The sequence below is a fragment of the Dendrobium catenatum genome, unplaced genomic scaffold, assembly GCF_001605985.2.
Source record: "Dendrobium catenatum unplaced genomic scaffold, ASM160598v2 fragScaff_scaffold_1608, whole genome shotgun sequence".
Taxonomy (NCBI): domain Eukaryota; kingdom Viridiplantae; phylum Streptophyta; class Magnoliopsida; order Asparagales; family Orchidaceae; genus Dendrobium; species Dendrobium catenatum.
This window is the reverse complement of record NW_021320070.1, coordinates 2,605,873-2,619,884: the sequence shown is the minus strand read 5'-3', so window position 1 is coordinate 2,619,884 and position 14,012 is coordinate 2,605,873. Positions and strand designations below refer to the sequence as shown.

At 35.1% G+C, this 14,012-nt stretch overlaps 1 protein-coding gene across 1 annotated transcript; it reads right to left on the bottom strand.

Moving 5' to 3' along the window:
• Window positions 1-4,833: 4,833 nt before the first annotated feature.
• On the bottom strand, window positions 4,834-8,299 carry LOC110114475 (mannose-specific lectin 2-like). Its single transcript, XM_020847361.2, has 2 exons — window positions 7,863-8,299; window positions 4,834-5,278 (listed from the first exon to the last, which is right to left on the bottom strand). The coding sequence occupies exons 1-2, from the start codon at window positions 8,297-8,299 to the stop codon at window positions 4,834-4,836; spliced, it is 882 nt and encodes a 293-aa protein (XP_020703020.2).
• Window positions 8,300-14,012: the final 5,713 nt, after the last annotated feature.

Sequence of the window (14,012 nt, the reverse complement as noted above, 5' to 3'; positions counted from 1 at the left end):
ATGCATGTTATCAACACTAAAAGATATAAATAAGTAATAATGAATACGCCCAAAAAAAGGAATGATAAATTTGTCCCTCATTCAATAAAAAAAGTCATCTACCAGCTTGAGGTCATAAGCAGTTAAATATTTTGATTTTGATGCTGATCTTTTCTACTCCAACGCAACTAAGGGAAATTATTAAGGGATTTGTCTACAACTTAGAAAAATCCGAAGAAATACAATACACACCCATACTTTGCAGTAATAAACTTAGTGACATCATGACCCTGAATTTTAATTTCAATGAATTTTGAGTTCATTTGGTCAAAGAATTAATTAAAACAAAAAATCAGCCTCTTTATGGGGCCTGAAACTTAAACAAATTTAATAAATCCAAATTGAATAAAGATTTAGGGTTTAGGATTTAGGATTTAGGGTTGCTGTTCTTTCAAATTAGACCCTTTATTTAATATTTTAAATATTTAACTGAATGACAAAAATCAATAAATAATCAAATTTCTAATAAATCACCAGTCTAATTAGTTAAATAATATTATAAGATTAAAATAAGCAACCATTATTCCAACAATAAAGTTTTTAGGATGGGCTATCTCGTCCGCGTGACTACTATCCTAAGGAGGCCTTGGTCCTCGTGCTCATTGTGACAACGTCACGAACAAATTTGGTGTAATGAAAACCATAAATTATAATTTTAAGAAACCATTAACAAGATGATCATAAATCTTGACAACTAATCAATGAACTAAATCAAATATAAACCCAATGATAATTAATGAGGCCTACGAAGCTATTAAGTTAGCCCCAAAGAGGGTGATATAAATCTCATGGCCCTAGTAAAATCAAAAGGAAGTTAGTATTCAACCTAAATAACTAACCATAAATCATTAATTAATGGAAGCCTCCATATCTTATGTAGATTTTATTTTGAAGAACATAAGTGTATTAAATTTTGAGGCTTAAAAGCTATAAACACCCAATTAAATTTAGGATATTAGAAAATCAATAATTATCCATCTCTAACACTTAAAACTCTTCCTAAAGTGAACACTAAAATACTAATATTTAAAATCCAATTAAATTCCCTTCGGCCTACAAAAATAAAATGATCAGAAAACTTCAAACAACAACGACCTATTTATGATACATGTATCCAAACGATACATCCTAATACATACATTGTAGATGATTATTAGGGAAACCAACTCTAATTTTAGGCTAGGTTGTTGTTCCTTCATGCTTGCTTTTTCTGTGTTATTTGATTTTATGTGGATTTTTATATGGATTTCATTATTTATTGGTTGTTATGACTTGATATGCTTTATGATACCTATTTCAGTGATGCTCTTATTTTACATGCTACTTGTGATATGATATGATGGGCGCAAGATTTCTCTTAGGTTAGGACGGTCTGGATATTAATGAAGTTTTCTGCATGTGGTCATACTTATGTAGGGCTATACAAAGGAGCAAATAAAAAATATGTGATTAACAAAAGTTTTTGCAGGTTTTAAAATTGCTAAGCTCACTTCAAAATTTAAAAGCATGGCCAAGCGAATGTGGTGGCTCAATTATGAAAAATTGATTATTCAAATGCTTGTGATTTATAAATATATGAATTTCTTAGAATAATGTGTAGGTTATATTAAAGTCATTTAATTTTTATTTTTTTATAAATATAAATTAAAAAAAGAGTTATAAAAGTAACTTGAAATGAAATATTTTAGTATTCAATTTGAAGGAAACACTTGGAGATCCAAATTCGGATGACTTGAAATTCTTCATGGATGAGTTCCTTTTATTTGGAGATCCAAATTAGGATGACTTGAAATCCAAAGAGAGAAAAAAAAAAAAACCTACATGGAGTAGTTCTTTTTATTTGGAATATCCAGACCCGGTAGATATAAAGAGTTTAAAAGAAAGAGCTAAAGGAGTGAAAACAAAAATAGCCCATTTTAAAAATTTCATCATTTTTTAGGACTAGACTCTAAGATGTTATCAATAGAGCCTGACCAATTTTTATTTCTACTGACCTCAGGTTGTATTAAGTGGCACTTATCATATGTCATTTATATTCATTTGGTTATATATAATTTGATAATGTGATTAAATTAATTATGCGCTAGAAATTATATGTTTTTCTTCGTTTTTGTTACATGTGCGATTTATTTTAGCCTGAAAAATACATTTAGGCTCTTGAGAACAACGCAAAAAAAATTCTACTTATAACTAACTAAAAAAATTTTAAGCTAATATAGAAAAATAAAGTGCTCTTTAAGAAGTAAGTCTCGAAACGCCCAAGAGTTTTTCATGCATTCATATTCCCTTCTCTCCTCATTTGGCACCTCCCCACCTGTTGGTCGTGGCAGACCACCAAACATATTAGGGTGTATAGCTCTGTCTAGGGGGTATTGTACATCACTAGGAAAAAAATTATTTTCTAAAGCCAAATTTTTAAAGTTCATCATAATTATTTTTGCATACAAGTGTCAATTAATATAAATTGCATTAGAAACTAACTAAAAGTCAATAAAATTTTAATTGCATTCGGTCATTATTACCATCCTTAAATAAAGGGGTTAATTAGAATATTCTCTAGCTAGATGTCGGCCTCAATTCTCAAAAACTAAAAAATAACTTACCCATCTTTCATAAAGATAGAATGCATGATTTTAAAACACTTAGGTGGTTTAACTGGCTCTCCAATCTGGGCTGAGGTAAATCCAAATTTGTATGTTATTAGTTAGGTTTGGGGTACTATTGTTTAGTGTCCAACTTAGATATATGTTCTAGGGTGGACCCAAAATCGTAAGTCTCCAACATCGAAAATTTTTAAGATAACAACAACTCAAAATAAAATTTTCTCAATCCCAAAATTTAAAGCTTAACATATAAGATAGATTGGGGTATTTCCGAATTACTTTAGAATCCTAAAATACCTCATATTTCTCATCCTTTCGCCTTCAGAAATAGGTGCTCAAAATTGATTCATTTTCTATTGAAATTCTCACCTCATTCCTTTTATATCACTCCTTCAAAATTCTAAATAAAATTTATACCATTATTCTAATCGAGAGTATTCGTACAAAGCCTAAAACTTCATATGATATAATTAACTACAGATGTTTGCCTTCGTAGTAGATTTAAGACCCAAAAAATAATCAAGCTCCATTCTATTTAGGTCCTAAATAGAATGGGAAAAAAATTTATTCTATTTTGAAAAATTAAAATCAAAGACGATCATTATCAGCATATTAAAACCATAGATAAAAAGTGATTTTTTTTTTTTCTTTCGAGAAATATATCATTTATCAACATGTCTTTGAATATGAAAGTTAATAACAACACATCTAGATTATCATGTTAAATATTTGATCCAATATCATTTTGATCCTCTAGGATCATATGTAGTTTCTTCTTGAATCTGACTATGATAGTCATGATGAATTTATAGTTTTGTAATCTAAACACATTAGGGAATGATATTTTCACCGTCCAAGATGATATATCATTCAAGATGATATATCATTCATAATGATGAGTTCAACAACAAAATTAAAAAAAAAAAACACTCATAAGTACTATGTTCAAAGTTTTTCAAAGAATTTATAATTACAATTGCTTTTTGCACTTTTTAACAAAATTAGTAAACAATTATCAAATCAAATTGTACCAATTTAACAATTTCTTATGCATGCATAACCTGTTGTATGTTCGCTAAAATTTTTCCTGCTCAAATATAAATTAACAATTTCCTGGCTCTATAATAGCTAACTAAACTCACCAAAACATTTCAAATCTAAGAAAGTATGTCATAAATTTGCTAAACTCCTACATTTTGTTGTGCCAAATGAAGCCAACCTTCGATTTGCTGGGCAAAAAAAAAAAAAAATCAAAAAAGTCCTAATCACCCATCTTCTTCTTCATTTTCCCTCCATCCTCAAATCTTCTAAGAAAAATAATATATTTGCAACAAATGAATAAAGCTATACAGCTCATTTAAACATTTCTTACTCATCTACATCCTCAAAGCAGCACAAGAACGGAGCTCGACGACAGGGCACGAAGAAGCGGTGAAGGAGATACTTGAATGAGGGAGAAGAACTTGAAGGATTGGGAGTAGTGGTGTTTTTACCATGATCAAAGTTACTTATTTAATGAGCAACTTTGACTCTGCCAACTCATAAAGCCACTCTGTCATCTTTGATAGATTTGACTGATTGACTCAGGCATAAGTCGCCCATGCCTTTGGCAACTTATAATTTTTTTTTAAAACAGACTTAAAACTCTTTATTCGTTTCTTAATTATACTTATATAGTTTAAAAATTATCCTATTTGTAATTGGCTTTGTGCCCTTCTTTACTTGTATTAGCTTTAAGCTCGCCTCATAAAAATATGTAATAGTATTGAATCCTCTTGAAGGGAAAAAAAAAAAAGGGTGTCCATAGATCTGTTTCGTGCAAAGAGTTTATATTTGATACAATTGAGACTCTTAAGATCTCCACAGCAAAGAAATGTCAATCTAGATTTGACAGATGAAAAATTTTGCTGGTTGCTGCTTTCTTATTCTATTTAAGAATACAAATTATTCTACAATTCATTATGCAGTGTATCAGATCAATCAAAAGCATCAACTTATTAAAAAGCTTTCAATACTTAATCAAAACACATGATGTATGCATTGACCCAAATAGGATTTTATAATACGATATCAAAAGAAAACGACAAAGCCAACTGTAACAAAGCTTCTGCAGTGCTTATTAACATATATATAACTGGAACTGAAAAGACTCAGGAGTTCTGCTGCAGTGTTCCTTCACCGGAACAGATTACTAATGCTTGGGTATTTCAATGTTGCTGGTACCTGTAGACCACACCGGATTACCGTAAACCACAACATCACCATTTGGCTGGAGGACGAGCGCATATTTGCCCGCTTGCCCACCTGTTTCGCTTCTCCATACCGTGATTCGGTAGTTGGAAATGATGACGAGCTCGCCATTATTCTGCAATACGAGAAAACAATTGACGCCTTTGTTGTCTGTATGAGACGACCATAATGCGGTCTGATTGTCGTACAAGACGAGATTACAATCTTTCTGCATGACAAAACTGTAGTTGCCATGAACAAGAGATTCGCCGGTGTCAAGTTTGCCCCCAGATTTCAATACGTTGCCGTAGAACTTGGCAGAATGGTCAGTGGATGTGGCAAGGATGACTAAGACGGCTATGGAAACGAGGAATGTTGCAGAGTGAGTAGTGACCGCCATTGTTAAACTGCGAGGTAGGAATTTGTTGTTTCGATGAGTTTTGTTGCTTGGTTTGGGCTATATTTATATCATCTGCTATGGCTAGCTCGACATGATTGAAATGCTGTGCACTGAGTGCCAGCCTACGTACGTTTGAATTCTTCATATTAGAAGGTTTTTGGTTAATAAGCACTGTTATATTATTTGTCTAACACCCTCCATTTGTCATGTATGAAAGATGCATGTATGCAAAGTTGACTTCTACATTTTGCAACATTTATGGAAACTAACGATAATGGAGGAATTGAACAGCTTGTTTTCTGAATGGAGTATTTGTCTTGCTTGATGGCGTATCGATACAACAACAGTATTACCAAGTCTTTATCCTATTATGTAAGGTCAGCTATAGGAATCTTTTTTTTTCTTCTATTGTAACATGTTAAGCATAAAATTCTCACTAAAATCTAAAAAAGTAATGTCATTTCTAATATTTTCTAAGTATTTTTAGTTCTACCTCAATCTTTCGTTACATAAGTCAAATCTAATACATCTACTCTCTTATTCCGGTGATCATCGGAAGGCTGTCAATTTTTTGACCTTATCATAAAATTAACAAAAAAAAGGGGAAATGAACTGCTCAAATTCATAGAATTGTCAGTGATATCTGCCCGAAATACCGCCAAATCAATGTGCATTCAGCACCGTTCGCATCTCTTCGCGGGATTTCTGTTCAGAGCGCCTCGATCGCTACTCTTCAACGTTGTTAAAAGCCAACCAAATGAAGCCTTCAGTTCTCTTTGACCTCATGAACGAGACCTCCTCCATACAAACTTCGCAAGCCCTCCAACTTCACAGCCTTTTCCATTCGCAAGCCAAATTGACAGAACTTTAGCGTCGGGCGGTGGTCCAGTGGAAGTTCGACGTTAGATGGTAGTATGGTGGAACTCTGGGCATCAAGTGATGGTTTGGCAGAACTCTGAGCTTACTCTAGGTGTCAAGTGGTGGTCCGGTAGAACTTTTGGGGCATTAGGTGGTGGTTTGGCAGAACTCCTGGCCTTAAATGGTGGTCCGGTAGGACTTAGGGCCTCATGTTGTGGGGTCTGGCGGAATTTAGGGCCTCAGGTGGTGGTCCGGTGTAACTTAGGGCCTTAAGTGGTGATCAGACAAAGCTCAGGGCCTCAAGTGGGGGTCCGGCGGATGTGAGGGCCTTAAGTGGTGGTCTGGCAGAGGTGAGGGCCTCAAGTGGTTGCCCGTCGTAGGTGAGGGCCTCAAGTGATGGTCTGATGGAGTTGAGGGCCTCAATTAGTGGTCCGGCAAAGGTAAGGGTCTCAAGTGGTAGTCCGACTAAGGTTAGGGCCTTAAATGGTGGTCTGGCAAAGATGAGACCCACAAGTGTTGTTCTGGTGGAGGTGAAGGCCTTAAGTGGTGGTCTGATAGAGGTGAGGGCCTCAAGTGGTGGTCTGGCGAAGGTAATGACATAAAGTGGTGGTCCGGCGGAGGTGAGGGCCTCAAGTGTGGTGGTCCAGTGGAGGTGAGGGCCTCAAGTGGTGGTCCGGCGGAGCAACGAATTGTGGTGGCCCGGCGGAACTCATGCGTTGATCGAAGAGGAGCAAGAAGGAAAGAGCGATTTCCGATCTCTCTCTTGAATTCTTTTTGCTTGGGTCCCCCTTTCAAGAGGGATGAGGAGTCTATTTATATATTTCCTAGAGTGGCATGGCCGATAAATAGGTAAAAGATTAAGGGCACATGGGGAGTGGCTTGGATGGACGACCGATGTTGAATCCCTTGATCGTGGACCATTTGATAGACACTTGAATGTCCTAGGGATGTCGTAATTTAGTGATCTTGGGCTCGTTGGATTTTTCTTGTCGAGCGGCTCAATTCGACTATAAGAACGTCATGTTTGCAAACCGTTTGGTAATCCAAATTGTGGTTCGAACCCCCCAACAACGCTTCAGTCCCTTGATTTAGACCCATTTGGGCTCAGATTGAGTTGAATTTGGTGTCGTTGGGTTTGTATTTAAGAGACGTTCAGTTCGACTATAAATTTGCTAAATCGGAATTCATATGATCCCAATTTTAATTTTAGAAATTTCCAACTTGATTTTGCCATGAAATTAGTGTTCGATCAAGATAATTTTTTTAGGTTGAATCAATTATGAAAAAAAAAATCTTTTTTTTTTTTGGGTTTCCATAGATCTGTTTTGAGCAAACAGTTTATATTTGATACAATTGAAACTCTTAAGATCTCCACAGCAAAGAAATGTCTATCTAGATTTGACAGATGAAAGATTTTGCTGGTTGCTGCTTTCTTATTCTATTTAAGAATACAAATTATTCTACAATTCATTATGCAGTGTATCAGATCAATCAAAAGCATCAACTTATTAAAAAGCTTTCAATACTTGAATCAAAACACATGATGTACGCATTTACCCAAATAGGATTTTATAATACGAGATCAAAAGAAAACGACAAAGCCAACTGTAAGAAAGCTTCTACAGTACTTATTAACACATATATAACTGGAAGTAAAAAGACTCTTATACTTTTTTTCCAACATCTTCTTCTCAGGAGTTCTTCTGCAGTGTTACTTCACCGGAACAGATCACTAATGCTTGGGTAATTCAATATTGCTGGTACCTGTAGACCACACCGGATTACCGTAAACCACAACATCACCATTTGGCTGGAGGACGAGCGCATATTTGCCCGCTTGCCCACCTGTTTCGCTTCTCCATACCGTGATTCGGTAGTTGGAAATGATGACGAGCTCGCCATTATTCTGCAATACGAGAAAACAATTGACGCCTTTGTTGTCTGTATGAGACGACCATAATGCGGTCTGATTGTCGTACAAGACGAGATTACAATCTTTCTGCATGACAAAACTGTAGTTGCCATGAACAAGAGATTCGCCGGTGTCAAGTTTGCCCCCAGATTTCAATACGTTGCCGAAGAACTTGGCAGAATGATCAGTGGATGTGGCAAGGATGACTAAGACGGCTATGGAAACGAGGAATGTTGCAGAGTGAGTAGTGACCGCCATTGTTAAACTGCGAGTTAGGAATTTGTTGTTTCGATGAGTTTTCTTGCTTGGTTTGGGCTATATTTATATCATCTGCTATGGCTAGCTCGACATGATTGAAATGCTGTGCACTGAGTGCCAGCCTACGTACGTTTGAATTCTTCATATTAGAAGGTTTTTGGTTAATAAGCACTGTTATATTATTTGTCTAACACCCTCCATTTGTCATGTATGAAAGATGCATGTATGCAAAGTTGACTTCTACATTTTGCAACATTTATGGAAACTAACGATAATGGAGGAATTGAACAGCTTGTTTTCTGAATGGAGTATTTGTCTTGCTTGATGGCGTATCGATACAACAACAGTATTACCAAGTCTTTATCCTATTATGTAAGGTCAGCTATAGGAATCTTTTTTTTTCTTCTATTGTAACATGTTAAGCATAAAATTCTCACTAAAATCTAAAAAAGTAATGTCATTTCTAATATTTTCTAAGTATTTTTAGTTCTACCTCAATCTTTCGTTACATAAGTCAAATCTAATACATCTACTCTCTTATTCCGGTGATCATCGGAAGGCTGTCAATTTTTTGACCTTATCATAAAATTAACAAAAAAAAGGGGAAATGAACTGCTCAAATTCATAGAATTGTCAGTGATATCTGCCCGAAATACCGCCAAATCAATGTGCATTCAGCACCGTTCGCATCTCTTCGCGGGATTTCTGTTCAGAGCGCCTCGATCGCTACTCTTCAACGTTGTTAAAAGCCAACCAAATGAAGCCTTCAGTTCTCTTTGACCTCATGAACGAGACCTCCTCCATACAAACTTCGCAAGCCCTCCAACTTCACAGCCTTTTCCATTCGCAAGCCAAAGCCTAAGCTGCGACTCCCCTCTGCTCTAAACAGATCCTTCCAATCCCATATAGACCTCCATCTCCCTCTCTTAGCCTGGGACTGAGCCCTTCCTCAAACCGAAGCCTTATCTCCCGTTGAACAAGGACTCAACTTGAATTTGATTGAACGAAAATAACTTAAGTGAACTCAAACTTAAAATGAATTTGGACTTGAAGCAAATGACAACAAATTGCGGATTTGAACTCGATCTGGACAAGAGGAACTTGAATGACTTGAACATAAAATTTAAATCATGTATGAAATACTTGAACCTTAAATTGACATGCAAGTATTTAGTTGATAATAGTGGTTATTCAATCAAAAATTAAATGGAGAATCTATGTTGAAATTTCAATGGATTTGAATTATTGATAACATAAACTTTCAATGGGTGACAACATCAATTAATGTGCAAACGCCAGCAAACGACAAATGACCCATAATAAGTGTGGTAGATCTACAAATGGCAAAAAGAAATATGTGGCACTATATTCATGAGTGAAGTGCTATGAACCTGAATTCAAAATGAATTACAAACTGAACTTAATTTGGGGTCATTACAATAACAGGGAATATGATGCAAGCCACTAAGCAGTGAGTTGGACCTTCAAATAGCAAGTGCATAGTTACAGATAAACTATCCTATTCACTCAAGGAGAGCTGAAATTGAAATGGCTCAAGTTATTCAATCAAATTGGGGTGCTTGCAATTACTAAATGAAGAATATGGAAATATGCCTACTGGTAAAGCTTCCCACAAATGCTTCAAAGCCTTCTTGTGAAATGAGATATTAAATCAAAAATAGATAATGTAGAGAGCTTTTCGAAGTTACCTTCAAGGATGAAAGATCCATGATGAATATAACTAGCCATATATGGAGGACAATAGAAGATCATGCAGTGACATGCTCATAAGTAAAGCATGGAGGATGTGTAATGCACACAATGCAACATCCACAAAGAAAGACGATTGATACAATCTGCATATGACTAGTGTCTCCTAATTGTAACCAATAACACTTCAACTTCAAGAGAACACATCAATTCTCCCAAGTTCTCAAGAAGTGATAATGCTGGATGTAATGCATATATGATAATTATCCACCACCTCTAAGGAAATCATAGCAACACCTTGCAATCAATATCAAGATGTTGATGCATACACAAAATGCCTTATGTAGTCAAAGGCAGTACATATATGTGAGGCACTTACGAGTTATTACAACATCCTTGTATTCAACAAATCATACAATTGTAGTTGAATATACCGACTCTCATTCAGGCAAAGGCAACATGTCCTCAACATATTCAAAGTACCTATACCAGTTGTCGTGGAAAAGACACTATAGCACCTCCACAACCAACAATTATCCAACATCAGTCCAATTCACTTGCCATTCCAATCATCTCAATAGCTTCAACAATTAGTTTAGAAGTGGACGCCTTGCATGATTCTCCTGGATGACCTGATGTGCCTTCAATTGGTATAATTATCAGGTCGAAGCGGTGGCCCTTGATTTTGACATATATGACATCAGTAAGAACTCAATCATCCAAGGTTGAAATAATTAATTCTTTATTTAAACTAAAAATAGAAAATGATGATTATGGCATAATTAGGGAGTTGCTTATTGATTCTTGTACGAGCTTTAGGAAGAGAAAGTCAGACCAAATCATTATGTTTAGGGGTAGAGCGAGTGATTCTCAGTTCAACCAGATTCTGAACATTAAATTGGATGTGACTATTGAGTCTTACAAATTTCTTGATGAACAAGTGATCCCCTAAGCTTATAATGACGATCACGCAGAACTCGTAAGTAAAGGTAGAAAATATATTATATACAAGCCCCCCTACGGGCCATTGTAGAAGGACAATTATGCATCTAACATATCACATACATGCAAATATAGAAAGGGCTATGACAAACATGAGTTTCTAAAGTCGCCACAGAAGGCCCGCAAATACTACAAAAATATATGCCCCCATAATGTGCACTATAATTTTTATACACTTAAACACAAGAAATGCACATGCTATCATACACCCGTATGGGCCTCGATGAACATATTATGGGCACACACGTGACATCTAGAGAAGCTGTGCTGGTTAATAAATGAACCACAGTTCAAGCCCGATTCTTCTATATGGATAGATAGGAGTCGACACGACTCAAATAAACAAACGGATATACAATCAAGGTGTTGATCATAATATATATTTTATATGTTCATATTAAGTCTTTAAGATCTGTAACAAAAGAAATTCATCAACAAAAAACACACCCAACAAAGAACCCGATCCTCTGTCGGCAAGTTGGTAAAGTTGACAAAGTACAACAGACAAAATGCAATAATGACCCCCATACATCCCAATGATGACCGTCTTGAACGTAGATATCAACACGAGGGATTAATTTTAAAACTCCCCAAAAGCACTAGGGAGGCCGGGCGCAAATTTTCGAAGCCCACAATTTTATGTGACCAAACCATCTAACTAAGGTGACACTCTAATCTTATCTTCCATTGGAGCTACTACAATCTTTTCATGTAAATGCTCGCTTCGTATGTTGTCTGTAAGAGTAAAACTTCTCTTCAACCTGAGCATCCTCATCTCTGAAATACTTAACTTAAAATTATGCTTCTCTTTTAACGGCCAACATTCTACATCACAAAGCATTGCAGGTCTAAAAAAAATTAAAAAAAATAAAAATAAAAAAATAAAGCATTGCAGGTCTAGCACCATCTTAAAAATTTTTCTCATAAGTTTGGGAGAGATATTTCTATCACATAACAAGCCTGATTGCGTAACAATGCTTGATGAAAATTTCAAATGATGTCTTGAACTATGATAAAAAAAACTGAGGGATGAAAGCGTTGAATTTAGGAGAGTTTTTTGAGTCATCGCTGTTGAAGGAACTGCATATCGTGGAGATGGGGTATGAAAAAATCAATGGAAGGTTAAAGAATAATAATTATTGTTTGTTTATAATTGTTGTAATTTAGATCTTTGAAGGAAATTATATGAATTTTTTTTTAAAGATTTTATGGCCGTCTAATCGCCAATGCATTGCAGGAATCTATGGTGGTGGGATAATTGACTTTATAGGTTTTTATTAATATAGCAAGTGGATTTAGAACGACTTAAGAGGTATAAATCTTTATTATTATTATTTTTTTTTTTTTTGTTACTATGATTTTCACATGATCAAGTATAAATGTAGATGTAAATTTAGGGATCAAATTTTTTGGAATATTTAAATCAATGATCATTCAAACTTCGATATAGATTTCAACAAATTTATATTCAACTAAACGTTTCAACGAGATGAGCCCTTGAACATCAAAAGTGATATGATCTAACACCAAATTGATATTATCCAACTCCAAATAAGCCCAAATTAAACACCTAAAGCAAAATTAAAAATTTTTGGACATTTATATGATGACTAATTAATCTCCAAATCTTTCATGCACATAGTTCGATCGTGCATTTTGATGAGATGAATCAAATAAGCCTATGATCTCTTAATTATGACATCAATAAGATGTCTAAATGTTGAAATAATGATTTATAAACAAGAAAATTTACATTAACAGTGTAAATACAATATTTTAGGATTTTGAATAAATTTACTAAAATACCACTCTAAGAAAAATTATAATTCATCCCCCACTCTTTGCATGACTACGGCTCACAAAAAAATATTCGATGTGGACGTCAAATGCCGTCCGGAGACCAATCAGAACGAGTCACATCGGTACTTCGGCTCGATACCGCACTCGGTATTGCGGACATGACTCATTCTAATTAGTCTCCAGATGTATAGGTGTGTTCGACGTCCGCACATAAATTAGCCTTTGAAAACTCTCCTTATAAAAAATATACCCAACGTAAGTGTATCAGGCTTTCCTTGTAGATGTTGGGAGGGCATTTCAGCCCATTTTATTAAAATCTAATAAAAAAATTATCTCGATTTAAATGGTCTTTTAATCTATATTTGACAAGCTTCAAAGTATTTAAAAACAAATAAATGATAAAAAGTCTTCAGAGATGAATTATTCATCAATAAAAAAGTCTTTGCCAAGGGCTGTGGCCAACCTGGCCGAGCAAATGGCTAATAGCTACAATTTTTTAGTCCATTGTTTCACGATCTGTAAATGCATAAAAACTTTAAACAACTAATTAGCTACCCTTTTGCTTTGGGTATCAAAATAGGTTGACGGGTCGAGTTTAAATTAGACCCGAATTTAATTAACCTGAACGTAACCCCCTTAATAAACAAGTCAAAAACTCCAACCCAAATCAGACCTATAGCAGCTCGAATGACCCGAACTCAACCCGTTAATATGTTTTGGTTAAAAAAAAAAACAACTTAAGGAAAAAATTATAAGTTATTAAGTATAAAGTTTGAGATATTTGATAAAAAAATAAAAAAGAATATACATAGAAGTGAAAAAAATGAAGGAAAAATATATTGAATGGGTCATGTTTGTATAAAAATGGGTTGGCAGGTCAGCTCGAATCTGATCCACTTAATAAATGGGTCAAAAACATAACCTGAACTAAACTTATTTATTAAACGGGTCAATCCGAACCCAAAATTTCTGTAAATTATATAAATTTTATTGACAGATCGAATCATTTTTTGGGCGAATTATTGCGTCCGGTCACCGGATGTCCGGATGTCCGGACATCCAATCCGGTGACGCCATGTCACCCAAATACATTGGGTCCTGATGTATTTGGGTGACGTGGAGACACTGAACGCAATAATTTGCAAATTTTTTGACACCTCTATTCCTACTAGCAAGTTGATAATTGACGGGTAGGTGCTTA

Excerpts from the sequence above, each read along its gene's own strand:
- LOC110114475 (XM_020847361.2), bottom strand. The coding sequence starts at position 8,299 with ATGGCGGTCACTACTCACTCTGCAACATTCCTCGTTTCCATAGCCGTC. Across the intron at positions 5,279-7,862 it reads ATTGAATTACCCAAGCATTA|TTTAACAATGGCGGTCACTA; the intron begins GTGATCTGTTCC and ends CCTACCTCGCAG.